Here is a 21,205-nt window from a genome sequence, read left to right as displayed (position 1 = left end):
CCCTTTTCCTCTTCCTACTCCTTTGTCTTGAATACACGGCTTTATCGTGCTCAAAGAGAAAAAGCCCAGTTTATAGAACCGATGAGATATTACAGCAGATGTTCTTCATCGATTGCACCAAATATGACCTCTGGTACCATCTAGTAAAAAAAATCCTTCAATGATTGTCATGTTTCTTCCACTCAAGCATAGGAGTTAGGCTCTAGCTGTGACCACAATGTGCAATGTGTCAAGGCAATCGTATACTGTAAAAGTGGATATTTTTGCGTGACTAATTTTTCGCGCTTGGCCGGGTCAGAAGAGTTTCGCATGTTTTTAATTCTGCGGAATCAAGACATCACGCACAGGCACATATGGCAAGCAGAAATATTCGCGTGCTTTTATTTTCGCGCTAGTTTCTGGTTGCGCGAAATTCGCGAAAATTTGAACACCGCGAAAATTTCAACTTTTACAGTATGCATTGTTCCATGATATGAAAAAAAAAAAAAAAAAATCTTTGATATTTCTTTAGTAGGCATCCTTCAGTTTCGGGGGAATATGTATGTCACATAGTGACCTAGCACCTTGTCACTCTGTGGTTTTATTTTTTTTTAGACCTGCTAGTTCATCTACTAATAGCAATAATAACTACCGTTATCGCTATACAGCCACACTAAAACTTAATAGGCCCATGATGTAAACACGATTGAATTCACGTGCACACAAATCAATGTTTGACTGACCGTTTAACACCACTTTGTTTATTTACTCATGTGTAAATTCTACAACAGGGTAATGATGCCTTGTGAAGGAGCTTGGCATTAAGTCTATGCAATCACATAAAAATTATCATTAGTGTAAGCACTCAACTTAGATACTGTAGTCGACGTCTGCATTGGCTATACCAATACACGCAGCCTCTAATACACCACACGTCCAATACAGCACTGTCTGTGTTCGCAAGATGTCCCCACAAAACGTCTCGACATCGTCCGTCCTTCCCCAGCCGGATCCAGATCGTCGACCTCCACTGCTAAACCCTCAGCACAGCACGACGAGCGTCACGATCATTGTCTTCGATGAGAGCTCACCGACCTCCACTGGTAAACCGTTAGCACAACGAGCGTCACGGTCATTGTCCATGATGAGAGCTGACTTGCCTATCGTGGTCGTCCATGCTTCCTGCTTATCCTCTCCCCTCCGCTCTATCTATCCCGCACGTCTACCTTACCAATCTCCCGACTATAAAATGCATAACCTCCCATACCGAATGTACGACACTACAGTACGTCCTATACAGACCACGGCGCACGGAATGTGGTCGCGTGTCAGCTGTTTACCTATGGTCTACTGATTTGCATACGATAAACAAACAACTACGCAAATTTTCAAACCCACCATATCTTGGCTATTATACTTCCATTGATCTAAGCTTACACTGTTCTCTGTAATAAAAAAAAAAACAAATATCGTGATCTATCAATACATGCTTGGAAACCTAAGGAAATACATGTTTCATCCTGACAATATCCCCCACCTTAAGATATAATTCAAGGGGAAATCTTAATTATATCAACAACAACAACAACAAAAATGTATTTTCCTTATAAAACACTGGCATATACATGTACAGTATAACAGTTATGTTCTACACAAAGAAAAACCTAGCAACTAAAAATCACCTTTATTAAACTATAACAAAAACCAACCATATACCCTACAATTATATGCAACCCTGTGCATCAAGCAATTACACCTTGTACATACCAGTTCTAATTCCTTTCTGAAACATTACCTAATGACAAACAATGATTTCACTACTACTGACTAAGCAAACAATAAGCTTGCATAAAATTTGCTCTCTATGTACTTCGCATGTGTAGCACATAATTCTAATTGGTTTCACCTAAAACTGATGTAATTGATAAACACTTGCAACATACACTGATCACCACTGTGCCTATCGTTTCAAATCAGTCACATTATATGCACTTGTGTAGATGTTTAATAAACCACCAGAAACTCTCAAATATCACAACTTCTCTTTAATCAATGCCAAAATTATTAAAACTACAATAAAACTTTCCAAAACAAACAAAACCAATTTCCCTTTTTTTTTTTTTGTAATAAAAGAGTGACACATTCCAAGTTCAAACAGAATATTAAACTTACATAATAATCATAAAACAATTCTACGAACAGCATGATTTTTTTTTTCACACTGCACATCATGCTTTGCGTGAATGTATGCATACATAAGTTTGAGATTTGGATAATACATGTATGTGTGTGAATGATGCCCCATAGAATTACAGAGTATCAATGCTAACCTTGCAACCTCTCGACTGTCTGAAGATCTGGTGTCTAAGGAGAGACATTAAACCTGTCTCACTCCTCAACTCTGAATTATCACCTATATGATCCTGTATAGTAGTATCCAGTAATAGTTGGATAATAACTCAAGCTATATAATTAAACATTACATATGCAATAACAACTCAAACTACAATCTGTACATGTACATAATTACACACTACAACGCGATTGCCCTACACCTAATCAATAGCGACGTTGATGTAGTGCGGGTGTAGTCTTGTCGCGACGCTGAAAGAAATCACAGAAATAAAAACAAGCATCATATTCTTTGCTTCGCGCATTTTGTTCTTAGCAAACAAAACATGTACAAAGGAGTTACTGAACTTATTGAATTTTCTGCATGTATATGTCCATATTAACACCTGTCTACAGCCAACCATGTTGCCTGTACATTTAAAGTAGACTTCCATAATAATGCATCTTTGTAACATGAAGAAAAATCGTATAATACTGTACTGATGCCAAATATATGCAATAAACACTGTATATAAAAAAAAATGGTTTGTCAGAATTTGTTATTTTGGCTTTACTATGTTCCATTTGAATTTGACCGTCTACTCTGTGTTGTAGGTTCACACTAGGCGGCTCATGGCATCTGCAGCCACATTGTCTTTGCCCTTTACAGAGACGAGCCTGAACCTGTGCTCCTGTAGGCTCATGCACCATCGCACGATTCTTTTGTTGTGCATTTTCTTCGCCTGTATGTACGTTAACGGCTTGTGATCTGTGTGGACTTCGAAAGACCGGCCACACAGATAGAACTCAAACTTGCGAATGGCCCACACAATAATCGTCTGATCTGCTCTTGTTTCACCTCGTCTAGGGAAACATCCAGCTGTACATCCTCAACGAACTCTCTCTGAGTCGGACAAGGCATTTCTGGTATCTCAGTGACCACATCATCGTTGTTTTCCATGCCTTCGTCACTCCACAACTCATCTACACCACCATCATGGCACACCTCGAAACAACTTCCAGCAGTTTCTTCCTCTGCTACCCTGCTGAAGTATCGCTTGAGCATGTTTATGTGGAATGTCTTTTTCACGCCATCTACATCCACTACGTAGTCATAGTCATACTTGGCACCGACCACCTCATATGGCCCTTTCCATTTGACCAAGAGCTTGTTTTGCTCCGTCGGCAGTAACACCAAGACTTTGTCTCCGATCTTCAACTTCCGTTTCTTCGCACCTTGATCATAGTAGGTCTTGTACCGCTTTGCCGACTGCTTCAAATTTTCCTGTGCCATCTGCCATGACTCAACAAGTCTCTTTCTCAACTCGATGACATACTCATACTCACTCTTTCTTTCTGGCTCGACAGCATCGTTTGTCAACAGCTCTCTCAAAACCTCCATGGGTCCTCTCACATGCCGACCGTATAGTAATTCAAATGGAGAAAAACCCAGGCTTGAGCTTGGTGCCTCTCGCAAAGCAAACAAAAGGGCAGGAAGATACCTATCCCATTGGCGTGGCTCCTCTGTGCACAACCGCTTCAAAGACGATTTCACCACAGCATTATACCGTTCCACTAGCCCGTTGCACATGGGATGGTATCGGGAACTCGTCAACTGCTTGATTGACAATAACCGGCAGACTTCTTTCATCAAGTCAGAGACAAATTGGGGTCCTAGGTCAGACATAACCTCTTGCGGTATACCCACTCGACTGTACACTGTCACCAGTGCTTCTGCGACATCGACTGTCGTTATTGACTTCAACGGAATCGCTTCCGTATACCTCGTGGCATAATCTACAATTGTCAATATGTAGGTGTGACCACGTTCAGAGGGAGTGAACGGCCCCATCAAATCGATGGCGATACGCTGAAATGGTACCTCGATTGTTGGTAGTCTACCTAACTCCACCTTTGGCACTTTGCCTTTGCTGATGGTCTTCTGACATACATCACATGATCGGCAGAAATTGGCAATGTCTTCATACATGCCCGGCCAAAAGAACTGTGTCTTTACCTTTGACAATGTGTTGTTGATCCCTAAGTGACCGCCAAACAATGACTCATGTGCCAAATGCATGATATCAGCACGATATGCCTTTGGCACCACAACAAGTTTTGGGCCAATCCCCTCTGTCGGGTTTTCCGGATCTCTTTCCTGCCTCAATAGGCACCCCTGATCTACCCGGAACAGATACCTGGAATTATCAGTCACACCAACCTTATTCCACGATGCTCGAAGAGTGGGGTCATCTTTCTGTTTCTGACGAAACTCTGGCGGATCTGCGACTTTGACCGAATCGACCACAACTAACCCCTTCTTGGGTTTTGCACTGCGTGCTTTTTGGGCCCGTGTCTCCACAGCCATGACAGCTGGCACTCCACTGTCATCATTCCTGACTGAACACTCTGTCTCGCCCAACACCTGGTCTTCCTTCTGAGATCGGGTTTCGACTGCCATCACCTGTGGATCATCTTCTTTCACCTCAGAAAGATTGTCAACCTCTTCCTCGTCAACGCCATCAACCTTGGTATCTACAGTTTGCTCAACATCTCCAATGATGTATCTACCACCATCATCCTCCTGATCAGCATCGTCACTCAATGCTTTGCCCCCTCTGGGCACCCACTTCAAATCTGGATCATTGGGCTCACGTGCACCAGTGACATTCCCAACAATCACTTCACACAAGCAATCCGGCATACACAATGCTTCAATCTCACCTGAAAAATATGGAGAGTCTAACTCTACCTTGGCGACTGGAAATTGCTTGACTGTTCCATCAATCAACCTCACTGTTTGACACTTCCCAGTCAGCTGATGTCTCTCAACCAGTCTGGACTTAACAACACATGTACTGCATCCTGTGTCACGGAGTACTGAAATTGGAACTTCACCAGGATATAACCTGCCTGAAACAACTGGCATACGATTCATCATCGCACTTACTTGTCCGTAAGCCATTCCCAGCTTTTCAACTTTCTGATACCCGTCCAAGGGCACATGATTTCCAACAGGCATGCACGCAGCTGATTGCCCTGTTGCCTGTGGCTGTTTGCCACCCCCGTCATTTGACCTCAAACTACCTATTGAGTTTCCTGGACTGCCAGCTGACGGCGTGCTAGCATCCATGTTTGACCGTGTCATTTCTGATCCTTCAGTTAGCACCTCTGTACCAACCATTGCTTGAGCTGATTTCACACGCACCATGGGACAATCCCTCTTCAAATGTGTAGGACTCCCACACTGATAACAACCCCTCGGGCCATCTCCGCGCCCAGCCCCATACTGGGTCTTCTTACCCTGTGATGGCTGATTCCTTCCCCTCACTTCAAATGGGTGCTGTGGGGGTTTCGGACTGCCTGGTGTGTTTTTCACACCACCTTGTGAGGGCTTTGAACCTCCCCATTTCTGATTCTGATCAGATGTCTTTGATTGCTGTCCAAATGTGTGCACACCATGTGCATTTACATACACATCAGCATTCTTACTGACCGCCTCCATTGAATCACAGTCCCTTTCTTTCAAAAATGCCACCACTTCCTTTGAACAATTATTCAAAAATTGTTCCCGTAGGACTAGATCAAACAACTTATCATACTCTTCATCGATCCCTGACAACTCAATCCACTGCACCAGATACCCTCTGAGCCTCGTCGCAAAATGATGTGGCCTTTCTCCTTTCTCTGGCCGTGCAGTCCTAAACTTCCTGCGATACCCTTCTTCAGTCAACTGAAAATGCACCATCAACTCCTGTTTGACTCTTGCATAATCATCTCTATCAGCAGGCTCCATTCTGTTCACCACTTCAAGGGCTTTGCCACTCAGATTTGAAATCAGATATAAGGCCTTGAATTCAGTAGGGATCTTCTGACTGTCAGCAAACAACTCAAACTTGTTGATATAGGCATCGAACCTATCCCGATTCTCGTCAAACTTGCCTATTTTCAAGTGCAAACCACTCAAATCCACATGCGTACTGGAATTTGTCGATCTCATTTCAGCCATTTTCATTTCATGTTCCCGGACCTTGGCTCTTTCCTCAGCCCGCATTTTCTCTGCAGCCTCATCACAACGAGCATTCACGAAACTATTCAACTCTCCACCGGAGTAACCAAGTTCCCTACCAAGGGTGGCAAAGTCTCTAATTTGTTCTGGAGTTGCCATCGTATCATCCAACAACAGCCAACCAAAAGAACATCAACCAGGAGAAAAATCCACTCCCAATTCACAACAATTCACTGAATACTCCGCTCAGACTTTTAACTGCGAATTCGACACAACCTCAACCAGGTCTACTCTTAACCAGTACACACCTCAATGGTTACATGCATACACTGCATACAATACCATGCTCAACTACATGGCACCTTAAATCAACCACATGATAAGGAAGCCTTTAATTTTCTTTACCAGCCTATGGCTGTGTCTTACACCACCTAACATAGATCTAACGTTAGCAGGTCTCGGTGGGACCTCCAAAATTGTCACATAGTGACCTAGCACCTTGTCACTCTGTGGTTTTATTTTTTTTTAGACCTGCTAGTTCATCTACTAATAGCAATAATAACTACCGTTATCGCTATACAGCCACACTAAAACTTAATAGGCCCATGATGTAAACACGATTGAATTCACGTGCACACAAATCAATGTTTGACTGACCGTTTAACACCACTTTGTTTATTTACTCATGTGTAAATTCTACAACAGGGTAATGATGCCTTGTGAAGGAGCTTGGCATTAAGTCTATGCAATCACATAAAAATTATCATTAGTGTAAGCACTCAACTTAGATACTGTAGTCGACGTCTGCATTGGCTATACCAATACACGCAGCCTCTAATACACCACACGTCCAATACAGCACTGTCTGTGTTCGCAAGATGTCCCCACAAAACGTCTCGACATCGTCCGTCCTTCCCCAGCCGGATCCAGATCGTCGACCTCCACTGCTAAACCCTCAGCACAGCACGACGAGCGTCACGATCATTGTCTTCGATGAGAGCTCACCGACCTCCACTGGTAAACCGTTAGCACAACGAGCGTCACGGTCATTGTCCATGATGAGAGCTGACTTGCCTATCGTGGTCGTCCATGCTTCCTGCTTATCCTCTCCCCTCCGCTCTATCTATCCCGCACGTCTACCTTACCAATCTCCCGACTATAAAATGCATAACCTCCCATACCGAATGTACGACACTACAGTACGTCCTATACAGACCACGGCGCACGGAATGTGGTCGCGTGTCAGCTGTTTACCTATGGTCTACTGATTTGCATACGATAAACAAACAACTACGCAAATTTTCAAACCCACCATATCTTGGCTATTATACTTCCATTGATCTAAGCTTACACTGTTCTCTGTAATAAAAAAAAAAACAAATATCGTGATCTATCAATACATGCTTGGAAACCTAAGGAAATACATGTTTCATCCTGACAATGTAGTTTGTACAATGCTGGTTGAGTGTCGTGGATCAGCATCGAGTGTTGCTAGTCAGGCTGATATTATACAATTGATATGAATTGATTAATTTTTATGCCTCCGCCAACGAAGTGGCCGGAGGCATTGTGTTTTCGGGTCGTCCGTCCGTTCGTCCGTTTTGTTTTTGTCGATATCTCAAGAACCGTGTGGTGGTTTTACATCAAACTTGGTATCAGGGTATATCCTGGGGGGATAATACTTTGTTTGAATTTTAGGGTCACAGGGTCAAAGGTCAAAGGTCGCAGGTTATTTTGTGAAAAAAAAAGTTTGAAAATTCATGTTTTTCTCCATATCTCGCAAATGGTTAAAGGTATCTTCATGGAACTTAGTATATATGCTTGCTCCAATGGGCAGTGATTATCTAGGGAAGTTGGGGAGTCATGGTTCAAAGGTCAGGGGGGTCAAAGGTCAAGGTCAACTCCTCAAATTATCACTACTTTCCTTATATTTATGCAATACCTGAAGGGTTTTTTTTTTTTAAACTTGATGTATGCATGTATTACCCAATATATATTCTGTGGGAAGTTTCTTGCCAAAAGGTCAAAGGTCAAAGGTCAAGTGAAAGTGCTGAATTGCACTTTTTCCTCCATATCTCAAAAGTAACTCAAGGTATCATCATGAAACTTACATATTTATGCATGTTCAACCTAACAGTGATTCTCTTTGGAACTGTGAGGTCAAAGGTCAAAGGCCAGGTTTAGATAATGCTATTTTCCCATTTGATACTGAAATTATACTTTTTCTCAATACCTTGAAAATTACTCAATGCATAAACTTATAAAAGGGTCAAAAGTCAAGTAAAAATCATCAGTTTCCCAAATACCTGCACTCTGACATTTTAATCATTCATCCAATTGAACCTAGTTCTAGGAAAGTGAACATTCAGCACATTTGTGGCAAACCTGTCATTTTAATATTTTGCCAATTGTGTGAAACTGTCATCACACATTGTCAAGACATTGTGCTATAGACGTATTAGGAGAACCATGCATTATGGCAGAGGCATATCAGTCGCCGTAGCGATATATCTACTTATTCTTCTTGTAATCTCTTACAGTTATTAGCGTTAAGGTTTACTGACAGTCTTCAGCATTCAAATCCAAAGGATACATTCTACCATAATTCAGACAGATCACTGTTTCAATACTCCTCGACCTTGAGTGGGTCAATCATCATGTCTTTCTATTCTGTTGTAACTCTATTGTATATATCATTAGTTATGAGTGTGAGTGTACTGATTGTATGTGTATGTCTTACTGTTTTTTGACAAGTGTAAAAAGTGACTGTATTCCTCTTGTCCTATGTTCAATGCAGAAAACTCTAAATAGACATTTTGAATTTGAAATGTAACAAATGTGAATTTAAAATGACTCTTTTTAGACAGTGCAATCAAAGCAACATGAAATGTTTTGCATGGAAGTTTGAAGTATTTCTTCCTTGAATCATTCATTCAAACTAGATCGCACCACTTCACTGGACATTGTTGCCAACTTTGTCAATCAGACCTCTATCAGAATCAGCTGGCAGCCTACTGTGGGAGCCCAGAGCTACCGGACAAGGGTTAGTTTCAGAAGGGTCCTTAGTCCTTTCCTCATTCTTGTAAAACACATTTTGCAAGGTTGTATACAAATTTTTGTTTTCATCTTTGTTATTGCTCTGAAGAGATGCACTTACAGTCTCATTTGCATGTGCGATTTGGTGTGATCTTTTAATCTGTAGTGAAATCTATTCGTCATGAATTTATATTTGTAGCATGATACAATGCTTATCACCATGTCATATACAATGTATGCAGTAGCATACCAAGTGTCAAATCTTTGCATGAAGTGATTCAATGTGATTAAGAACTGAAGAGTTATGTGCAAGTAAATTGACTAGAGTTCAAGTTTAGAGGTCAAAGGTAAACAGAGGTATGTGGTACACAAACTGAAGACTTCTTTTAATGAGATTCAGTGAAATTTGGTTACAAATGCCACAACAGGAGCAGTCATCAAGATTTCAAAAGCAGTTTGCAAATATATGTTTTCATTGTATTAATTATTTTACAAATATAATAAAACATGGTTTAAAGATCCACTATGACAGCAAAACAAGGTGGATGTGTCAAATGTAAATTATGTAAGACTCAGGGTGGAATTCAAATACATCAATCAAACTTTGGTGAAAAGGAGGAAATCAAGATAAATTTCTGTTGTTTCAAAATTACAAATGAAGGATATAAAAACGTGATGCTGTAACATCTACATGTAGATCAGTGAAAAGAGTCAGACATCAATGATATAGGACACTTAGAATGAGGTTCATTTGATAGGAAAGCAATAAGTGATGCCTGATGGGAATAAGCTGTTGCTGGATGTCTAGTCTTGCCAAAGCCTATCAACACTATGTGAGACGAATCATCATTCTTTTAACTTGAGGCATTGCTGTAAATTGGCCATCAAAACAACTTGGCGAACTAATGCCCATTTATACACCCGAGACCATGATAAAGCCAGAATGTTTGTATATTACAAGATAGCATCATCGCAGATTGATTTTTGTTATGGATTTGTTTTGTTTTTGTAGGTTACAGATGCAGTTACTGGACTGAATTTGCAAGAAGTTGTCTTCATTGACAATGTCAATTCCCTGGAACTTCATGGCTTGGTTCCTGGGAGGCCATACATCTTTTATGTTGAAGCCGAGGCTGTTCCCATAAATGATACCTTGACACAAAGAACAGGTAAAGTGATTTTTTTTTTTTTTTTTTTTTTTTTTGGGGGGGGGGGGGTTGTTTGTGAGAGTGTGTCTGCATCTTTGTTCATCTGTCTCCTTAGGTTTGATGCCGTAAGGGAAGTCATTTTCACTCTGATACATAAAACAAAGAGCCAAACATTTGTCTAGAATTAATGGTGAGAAATTTAAGGAATGAGCCACAGTGTTTTTTAACCTGTTGAGGACGGCTTGATTTTGCTACAGCACACATTTCTCATAGACCCCTGCCCTAGTGTACTCTGGACTCATCCTCAATGGGTTAACCACACAAACACCAAGTAAAGTGCACCATACTATTGCACCAGAGTACATGTGGGTCAAAATATTCCTGCCAGTTTGTATTATGCCTTCATACTTGCCAAAGTCGATGATTAAGATGTAGCTTTGATGCATAGCCTTGAAATTTATGTTGAGTTTAAGCTAAGGTAATCCTCCACCATATGATATCCCCCCACCCATTATTGGTAAGGAATATAATATTGAATTATATTTATATATACCATGTAATATTTCCTCCTCCCAGTTAAGGCTATAAGTTAAAATTTCACCATGTAATGTTTTCTCACACTCCAGTACCCATGGCACCTACTGATATCACCATTAGTGCAGATGCTGTCTCCTTGACGTTGGAATGGGAGCCAGTAGGCGGCGACGTGAGTGGTTACTTTGTCACGTTCCAGGAAAGCAGTGATCTGACCCAAATATCTGATCCAGTAACTGTCACAGATACTTCAGACCCGATGGTAAGTCTGATTCTGCCGTTCATGTCCTCTCATTTTTCTTATGGTCGTTTTAGCCCAATTTTAATCGGGCCAACGCACCTGTGTAAACAAACACCCAAGTGGACCAGCACCGTTTGCGCACACACGCCGACAGACAACTCTTCAAACAATTGCTCTTCATTAGCAAGCAATGAAAAAAACATAGACAAGTTATGTATCATTTGAAAGAGGAAAACAATCTCTTTAATATGGTATATAACATGCTGCCATTCAATGCATAATACAGGGCATAGTACTCAGCGGAAGTGAATGACGTCGTTCATATGTCATATCATTCACTACGGGATATTCCGTATGTGGCCCTTGCGGCATTCGGACGAACTACCTTTGGTGATGTTTCTACTGTGTCATCATTCATCTAATTTCAGTCACAACCTCACTGTTCGTGAACTTGAATATATAACCTCACTTAATTTTTTTTTTTTTACAATTTGAACAAAGTGTACAAATGTTCCTTGCCTTCCCAGTTTATATTCCAAATATACATTGTAAATCTCAACTTTTTTATTCAAAACAGAGACAGTTAGACAAATCACAGTTAAAAGAAAAGAAGTATGGAAAAGTGTTCTAGGACAATTAATTGATAAACTTTGGAACACATGAATGTTACTGTCACGCCCATCTCCTGGTATATGTATTTGTGTGAGCAAACTGTGATATAATTCCCTCACATGTCAGCTTTGTAGAATAAGCTGTAAAGAACACTGTATGTCTTTGTTCTATATTTGAAGCCTTCTATGTGATTTACTAATCAAAATTACTCAGCTGAATTTATGAGTACCGGTATATGTTTTTGATTATGCAATGATGTGTCCGCTTGTATTAACACATTGCTCTATGTATTTAACAGTAATACTTTTTTTTCTGCAAAGCATATATATTTATACATTATCAATACATGACCGATCAGATCTGTCATGTATGTTTATCACTTGAAATGATAGAGATTTCTTCACGGCCTTAAAAGTCCACCAGTGCTCAAACATTCAAATGTTTTTCAACCTATATAAGCAACTGACCATCACTTGTTTCCATTTATTGGACAAGCAGAGCTGCCAGATCTTTTTGATTCTGCAGAAGGCTTCTTGAAAACTTTACTATAATGTCATCATGTCTGAATAAGAGAATATAAAAATCTTCCTACTTCCGGAATTATTTTTATCAGTTGAGATGCATGACCAATTGAAACGCACATTACAGGGATGGTATGGTATTGGAAGAGATGAGGATTGAGCTTTTAACTTTTTGTTAGATACTAAACCACATATGAAATGTTACATAGGGTAGGATTCCCAAAAGAATTGAAAGTTAATTTCTGATAAAAATCAGTTTTGAAATGGCCGAGATATCCAAAGACAAAAGTGAAACAAAGAGAGCCTACACACTATACATGTAGCAAAAGATGGGGTTTTTACATGTAGTACCACTTTGTCTCGGATGCTATGCCATTTCAAAACTAGTTTTCATCGAATAAACTTCTTCTTCTTAGAAGTGTATGCTTTTGACCATTTTACAAAGTGAATTCCAGGTATCTTGCAAGAAGATGAAAGCCGGTTCCTTACCTCAACCGATATTTTACCATTTTTAGCTCACCTGAGCCAAAGGCTCAAGTGAGCTATTGCGATCGCCCTTCGTCCGGCGTCCGTCGTGCGTCGTGCGTCGTGCGTCGTCCGTCGTCCGTCGTCCGTCGTCCGTCGTCCGTCGTCCGTCGTCCGTCGTCCGTCGTGCGTCGTGCGTAAACTTTTTCCATTTTCATCTTCTTCTTGAAAACCCCAGGGCCCTGTTTCATAAAGCTGTTCGTAAAGTTACGAACAACTTACGAGCGACTGGTGATCAGTTCTGATGTGCTATACTTATCAGAATTTCCATAATTCAGCACAAGAACTGATCACCAGTCGCTTGTAAGTTGTTCGTAACTTTACGAGCAGCTTTATGAAACACCCCCCAGGACCGATTTTCATCAAACTTGGCAGGTAGCATCCCTAGGGGGTTAGGAACTCAATTTGTTAAAATGGGCACCATGCCCCACCCAGGGGGCCCCCCAGGGGGGCCCAAACCCCCCAAAATTAAGGAATCTGTAAAAATCTTCTTCTCTAGAACCAGAAGTGATAGAGCTAAGTTAATACTATGAGTTAGTACATTGATGACTGTAGTTTCAAGTTTGTTCATGGCAGAATCGGGGATGCCCCCCTTTGGGACCCAGGGGAGGGGGGTGGGGAAGGGTTCTAATGGGGCCTAAATTGTACATTTTCATCTTCTTCTTGAGAACCCCATGACCCATTTTCACCAAACTTGGCAGGTAGCATCCCTAGGGGGTTAGGATCTCAATTTGTTAAAATGGGCACCATGCCCCACCCAGGGGGCCCCAGGGGGGCCCAAACCCCCCAAAATGAAGGAATCCGCAAAAATCTTCTTCTCTAGAACCAGAAGTGATAGAGCTAAGTTAATACTATGAGTTAGTACATTGATGACTGTAGTTTCAAGTTTGTTCATGGCAGAATCGGAGGTGCCCCCTTGGGACCCAGGGGAGGGGGTGAGGAGGGGTCCTAATGGGGCCTAAATTGTACATTTTTATCTTCTTCTTGAGAACCCCATGACCCATTTTCACCAAACTTGGCAGGTAGCATCCCTAGGGGGTTAGGATCTCAATTTGTTAAAATGGGCACCATGCCACACCCAGGGGGCCCCCAGGGGTCCCAAACCCCCCAAATGAAGGAATCTTTATAAATCTTCTCTAGAATCAAAAGTTATAGAGCTGAGATAATACTACAAGTTTGTTCATAGGAGATCCAGGGGTGCCCCTCTTGGGTAGGGGGGGGGGGGGGGGGGAGGGGGGGTGGTTGGAAGGGTCCAAATGGGGGCCTGAATTGTACATTTTCATCTTCTTCCTGAAAACCTCATGATGGATTTTTGTCAAACTTGGCAGGTAGCATCCCTAGGGGTCAATATCTCAATTTATCAAAATGGGCACCATGCCCCACCCAGAGGGCCCCAGGGGGCCCCAATCCCCCCAAATTAAGGAATCTTTAAAAAATGGGCCCTTGATATTGTACATTTTCATCTTCTACTTGAGAATGCCTGGTCAAATTTTGGTAGAGCTGTGAATGATTTAGATTAGTGACTGCGTGAAAGGTGAACTTGCGATACTCAGGTGAGCGCTAGACCCGCGGGTCTCTTGTTAAATTACCTCCCTGATTGCTCTTAGTCTGAAGAATCTCTCTGATTTGGATGATTGCGTTAATGTTGTTAGCTCTGGGCTAGATGAATTGTATATATTATATTGAAAAAAAAAAATTGCATCTAATTTCAGCTCACTGTAACCATGTGTGTCAACTCAAAGGACATTAGACATGAACTAGTAATTTTATGTTGAGATAATGGGAGTAAGTAGTGATTGTATTCTCCTGTCATGCTCCTTGGCTTCTCAGGTAGAGCTCACAGGCTTGGACCCACTGACGAACTACATCATCTATGTCACCTCTTTCTCTGGAGTAGGCAGTGAGCAAGAAACAAGCACCACCACTGTGGAGGGCATGACAGGTACATATCTCAGTCGTACATGACATCACTTGATCCACTACTGGCTTATACTGTATGTGCCCTATATTTCGCAAGTCTAAATTTTCGCGAATCGGGAATTCCTGACAATTTTGCGAGTGGTTAAATGGGTGATCATGGAGTTTGGTACTGAACAGAGAAGTGTTTAGATGCGTGCATCACATTCACATTTAGGGATCATAGTCAATATTTTCGCATGTCTTTAATTTCGCGAATAGCATCTAATCGAGAAATTCGCGAAAATATAAACTTTGTGAAATATTTGCCGTATACAGTATTTGTGCAAAGTCCTGAAAAGGCAATATTTCTGCACAAAAATTATTTTATAGCAGATCATTGTTTACAGTAATTTTAGATTTTAAAAATGTGATGCTCATATAAACAATAAAATTTGTTACTTATCAGTTTATATCTTGTGATACTAGAAGAAACACATATTATAAAGTCATAACCTCTTCGAGAAAAAATACTTGAATTGTTCTTGTTACTCGTTTCCTCTGTTTTAGACCATTTTGCTGAATATATGATCTGCCACGAATGCGAGGATTTACCATCCTTTTTTTCCTTGTTCGTTTTAAACCAGTCAACTACCGTGCAGCCCAAGTTGTCATTGAGGGAACAACCACTACCACTTTGATGGCCTCATGGGGTGCCACAACAAACGCCTTTGCCTCAAGTTACCTGATCCAGCTCCTGCGAGGTGTGTCTGTCGTGCAATCCTTCAACCGTGCCCTCTCTGCCGCGAATGCCGTCACCTTCAACAGCCTCGTGCCGGGCACTCTGTACACCGTCAGTGTCTCGGTTGTGGGCACCAACGAGCAGGGTTCTGCGTCAGCCCTCACGAGTAAGTTGATTAGATCGGGTAGTTTGTTACACTGAATCACATTTCTCCATTTTCCAGCACAATTCCTTTTAACATGTTGACGATGTATTTAACCTACCACGTTTGCATTCCCGAGTTCAACAAAAGACCATACCCTGCAAACAAAAGGAAAATAGATTAGTAAATTTGAAGTCATACATTGAAAAGTACCTGCTTTTAGAATATGAATCCCTAATCTCAAAAGTCTGATAGCTATGATGTGAAATTTGAGAGAAAAGACAAGGAGAGGCATGGGGGATAACAGACAGACAGCAGCAACACAGCATTCAAGAGATACAAAGAGATGGACATGTGACATAGCTACATCAGTGTTCAGAGATTGCAGTGTATGTCAAGTTGTTTTGAGTGCTGGCAGAATATATGGTAGGGTAGTGGAGAATCAGAACGTAAATTTCGGGAGATTTTGAATGCAATTATTAATTTCATAGACCTCGGATCTCTATGCCAAGTATGCATACTTGCACTTTAGGTGGGATGAATTTTTGACTATACTCAAACAGAAAGCAAAAGGAGTATGGGCTGTGTTTATCTGCCTTGTACACTTTTTTAAAAATTCCTCTTTACAGGGCCTTCATCTCCAATTGACCTCAGCGTAGATTCCATCTCACAGTCCATAGCGACAGTGTCATGGTCAGCGGGCGATGGTGAGGTTGACACATATGAAATTTACCTGACAGAAAACAGTGGAGAGCCAACACTGGTTGCCACTAACTCCCGTAACGAGGTGACAGAAACTCTTGACACCCTCTCACCTCAGACCACTTATACCATCTCAGTGGTTTCTGTGGTAACTGCAGGAGATCTCCGTGAAACAAGTGAGGCGGCCACGGTTGACTTTACCACAGGTAATAGCAATGCTGACTTCCCTTGCACGAAATATTTATATATACTGTTAAAAGTTTCATGGTGTTGAAATTTTCACATATATTGTATATTATAGCGTGAAAATAAAAGCATGCTTGCCATGTGTTCCAGTAGTTGATGTCTTAATTCTGCGGAATTAAAAACATGCGAAAATTCTTCTTACCTGGCCGAGCAGGTAAAATTAGTTGCGCGAAAATATCCACTTTTACAGTAGTTAAAATGTCAACAGTGTCCTGTGTATGGAAGATATATTAAAGAGAATTTGACTCTTCAGGCAATAAATGTTGTATCTCCCTCGAGTTTTATGTTTGTTCCAAAGTTAGGCCATCTGACTGGGGAGCCTGATTTAGCTTCAGCTGAGACTGGTAACCTTCCGTTAAACACAAAGATGTTTTGATGACCATATTTCATGCAAAATCACTGTTGATGTATCTGCACGCTTGTAAATATTTACAGTTGTATCTCCTTACGAACAAGATCATTGATTCATTCCAGATGTCATTCATGAATTATATCATTTTAACTTGCATACATCTGTATACATATGTGCTTGGTTGCTGTCCAATGTGCAAGAATGATGCAAGACATGTTTAGAAAATTGAAAGAAGAAAGATATTTCCATCATAAAATTATGTCCTGTTGTTCTAACAGTATGTTGGAGATTTGCATGAAATTGTTTGTAATATTTGCTTATTTGTTACTTAGTAACATTTTTTTTTTCTTAGCAACATTTTTTTTTCCCTCCATTTGTTTTCTGTCATTTCAGAACCTGCGGTCATCACTGCGATTGAAGATGGCACGGCTCTGAATGTATCCTGGAATTCAGTCAATCGGGATATTATCAATTACCAGCTGGCGTACTCCTCCAGTGAGACTGGTGCAACATCTAGGTATCTCTTTGTAAATCCAGGACAGGGCGTCATTTCTGGACGCATAGAGGACTTAACTCTTGGCCAGAAATACACTCTAGTACTTGCTGCAGTAGAAATGGCAGGAGATCGCTCTGAGCTTGGATCACGGACATACACCCTGAGTAAGTTTCCCTTATTAAAAATTCTTTTTTTTCTCTTTTTTTTTAGTTTCATCGTGGTTAATCTTCGTACACACACAGAACTAAGGAATAGTGACTGTCATAATGTATGTCACTGACTTGTGTACAACAAAATTAAAAGAGTGATGAAAAGTTTCACTTCATGTTTACACTAGGCATGCAAGTTCATATCATATTTATTATTTTAACCCTAATCAAACCAAGTTTTTTATGGCTATGCTAGATTTGAGGGGGAGGGGGGGGGGGGGGAGGGGATTCAGCTCCCCCCCCCCCAAAAAAAAAAAATCCTAGCATTACACTGTCAATAGATATTGTGATATGAAATTCTATATATTGAATAATACCAACCATGTTCTCAGTGAAGCACTTTGAAACATTTTGGTTTTGGCCAAAATGCTATAATGTTTGCTCATTCAAACATGTTTGCCCTTTTGACAAGGAGATACAGTAATACAGCAGTGGACCAAATAGAATTAAGTTGATGCAATTTACTATGCATGGAGTAACCACATGGTTATGTTGAACAAGGAAGCTGAACCACCTGTTTGACATTCACGTGGCCTACATTGCTCTTTGTCTGTTTATTTGTTTTTGTCTGTCTGTCTCTTTTAAAAACATTTGGTCTTTTCAGTGGGCAGCTGGTTTGATGCATGAGTTGTTTTCTTTTTGTTTTGCTGTTGAAATATGACACTTGTAATTTATCCAAAGTTATTTCATGCGGCTGTTATATCTGGAAGTATCTAAAACTATTTCTTCACAACAAATGTATAAACTTTTGTCATGTACACATATAACATTTTCTTATTTCATAACTGTAAAGGGAGATAACTTATTACACAATGCTAGGGATTCATTTTAGAATCTAAAAATTATATGCAGAAAACATCTCATATACAGTTGAACCTCTATTATCCGGCCTCCCTTTATCCGGATCTCTCTATTATACGGACGCAATCTCGCCGTGATTTTTTTTTTTATAATTACGGGAGAAAGGGGGATTCTCAACTCCTTGAGAACTCCTATACAAACACACATGAATTACATATTACTTCCAACATGGTTAACATACATTACATCAAATTTCCTTCCAAATTGCTTACCTTCAGACATTTTAACATCCCCAAACATCCCCAAATGTAACAATAAAAAGGTTGCAGTATACTGAAGTACACATCTACATGTGGTACTACAATGGGATACATCAGTACATGTGTATGTACATTGTATGTACATGTATAAAGCATTGAGTCTCCCGTATCCGGCCAAATCCCTTATCCGGATGAGCCCCGGTCCCGACTTGTCCGGATACGAGAGGTTCAACTGTACCTGAAATACAAACTGCAGAATGATCCTCACATTGGGCCGGATGCATAAACGCTAGCAATTGCTTGTGCTAGCCTTTTACTCGAATCCGTATGCATAAAAACAAGCAATTGCTTGCGAGCAGAAGCTCTTGCTAGCAAGTACAAGCAATTGCTTGCTGTCCGCATTCAAGCAATTGCTTAGAGACCAAGCATTTGCTTAAAAACGTATGCATAAAACATACCTTTTGCTAGTTCTTGCTAGCAATTGCTTACGATTTTCCAAGCTCTGTAAAATGAGCTTGAGCTTTTGCTTATCTGGGACGTTCCCTTTTAAGTATCATTTTCATATTCATGGAAGAAAGACAACAATTGTGAAGGAGTGGTATAAATCTACAAGAAATTACTCTTAAGTAGAGTAAGAAATTTTTCATTTCAACAACGGGAATGTCCAGTGGTTAGCACGCAAAATTTGATGAAAAACAGGTAGGATGTCTCACTTCGGTGGAGAGCAAGGAGACGTCTCTCCACGTGCGATCTGGCAGATGCGGGCTATTGTAAGCAGTGGTGGGAATCAGCCAGTAATACGAGTGTGTGTATAGTTGTGTGAGTGTGTGTATAGTTGTGTGTGTGTGCGTCTGTGTGTGCATTTATGAGTGTCATTTCATAGCTCTTCTGCTATGTCAGGAAATGTTTCCGCACACACATGCCCTTTCAAATGCATGCTGCCACACTCGCCTTTGTTCTTGTGTTCGCACAGGCGTGACGCTATTGTTCGAACCCTAAGCAATTGCTTGCTGAATGCAAGCAAAAGGTATGTGCACAAGCAAAAGATTATGCATATGTATTTTAATAAGATATTGCTTGAGCTACACCTTTTACTAGACGAGCTTGTGCTTTTGCTTGAAGCAATTGCTTACAAGCAATTGCTTGTTTTATGCATTCGGCCCATTGGCTATTTGAGTGCCAGCCTAATCATTTATGTGTATTTCTTTGTCCTTTTTTACAATCTTCATTGCAGAACCTGCCACCCCAACAATATCTGTGCTTGCTGGCACACTGAATCCAAATGCTGTGTCACTTGCAGTCCAGCTGGTCAACGGAATCCTAAGCAGCCTTGCAGTCATGCTGTCTACAGCAGCCAGTGGTTTAGGTACTGGCACACCCATTGGAATTGACGTTACCATCCCTGTAGATGCTTGCCCAGAGATTGAGCTGGCTGGGCTGATACCCAACACAGACTATATAGTGACGGTCACAGCACAGTCGGGTGTTGCATCCAGTGTTTCAATGCCCATCCAATTTACAACGCGTAAGTACAAGAGAGCACTGAGTAATCGGTACTAAGATAGCATGATGATAACACATGCATACTAATTGCCTTGGCAGCATCTGTAGATCTTTAAAAACCAGATTCCAGTTGCTACATGGCACTGGGTGTGATTTGCAATATGCTATCATTACAATGTCTTTCTAAAATCAGGCTCCGATTTTGAGTGCTTTTATGTTTTTCATATGTGACTCCTCACAATGGAAGTTGCTGAACATTGAGGTTTTAATCCATTCGGTACGGGAACCTGGTAGCCTGTGTATTAAGTCCATGGGCATTTCAGAATTCATTATGGAAAGGGTTAAAGGCTCCAGTAATGAAAAAAAAAAAAGAAATTGTCCCACGACTTTTTTTTCTCCATACACCAACCACAAAGTTGGTTAGATAGCCAGCCAAAAATAGGTATAATTCTTACAAAAAGAGATTTGAATTCTAGATTTACTCTGAAGAGTATGAGATTAATTTTTTTTAAAGGGAAATGTTATTCCATATTTTACATGTAGTTCATTAATTACCAGAGCTTAAATTTTTTTTAAAGGAAAGAATGGCACACATTGAATATGAACTAAAGGACTTATGGATTTTTACTATTTTCTATGCTCAATGAAACACTAATGAATGTCGATCCCCATCAAATGTTGATAAAATGATGAAGTCATCCCCACATATGTATCGTATTGACCTGCGCAGAAATCTTTACATGATTTGTTTTGTTTTGCTGTGCTTTTCAAGTGAATTCAGAGGAAAGTAAGTAGGTTTTCAGTCAAACCTATCGATAGCGGCCATCAAAGGGAAATGAAATAATGGCTGTTGTAGACAGGTGGCTGCTATAGACAGGAGCTTTAACGTGACTTTTCTCTCGAGGGGAGATCTTTTGAGT

The 21,205-nt window shown here is 40.6% G+C and overlaps 1 protein-coding gene across 1 annotated transcript in view; it reads left to right on the top strand.

Annotated features, from left to right (window-relative positions):
• LOC139708111 (uncharacterized) overlaps window positions 1–21,205 on the top strand; it is a 162,910-nt gene that overhangs the window by 88,773 nt on the left and 52,932 nt on the right. The window contains exons 62-74 of the mRNA XM_071620089.1: window positions 897–1,082; window positions 3,679–3,988; window positions 4,801–5,002; window positions 5,548–5,676; window positions 7,240–7,336; window positions 9,262–9,362; window positions 10,368–10,524; window positions 11,130–11,299; window positions 14,767–14,878; window positions 15,480–15,740; window positions 16,346–16,624; window positions 17,410–17,676; window positions 20,017–20,307. Coding sequence (XP_071476190.1) covers window positions 897–1,082; window positions 3,679–3,988; window positions 4,801–5,002; window positions 5,548–5,676; window positions 7,240–7,336; window positions 9,262–9,362; window positions 10,368–10,524; window positions 11,130–11,299; window positions 14,767–14,878; window positions 15,480–15,740; window positions 16,346–16,624; window positions 17,410–17,676; window positions 20,017–20,307 — 2,562 coding nt within the window. The remainder of the gene's footprint in view (window positions 1–896; window positions 1,083–3,678; window positions 3,989–4,800; window positions 5,003–5,547; window positions 5,677–7,239; window positions 7,337–9,261; window positions 9,363–10,367; window positions 10,525–11,129; window positions 11,300–14,766; window positions 14,879–15,479; window positions 15,741–16,345; window positions 16,625–17,409; window positions 17,677–20,016; window positions 20,308–21,205) is intronic.

Source organism: Diadema antillarum, unplaced genomic scaffold, assembly GCF_040938485.1.
Source record: "Diadema antillarum isolate AM-2024a unplaced genomic scaffold, OU_Dant_1.0 seq00001302_RagTag, whole genome shotgun sequence".
In the NCBI taxonomy this organism is placed as follows: Eukaryota; Metazoa; Echinodermata; class Echinoidea; order Diadematoida; family Diadematidae; genus Diadema; species Diadema antillarum.
The sequence above is the reverse complement of the archived record's forward strand: the minus strand, read 5'-3'. Positions and strand labels throughout refer to the sequence as shown.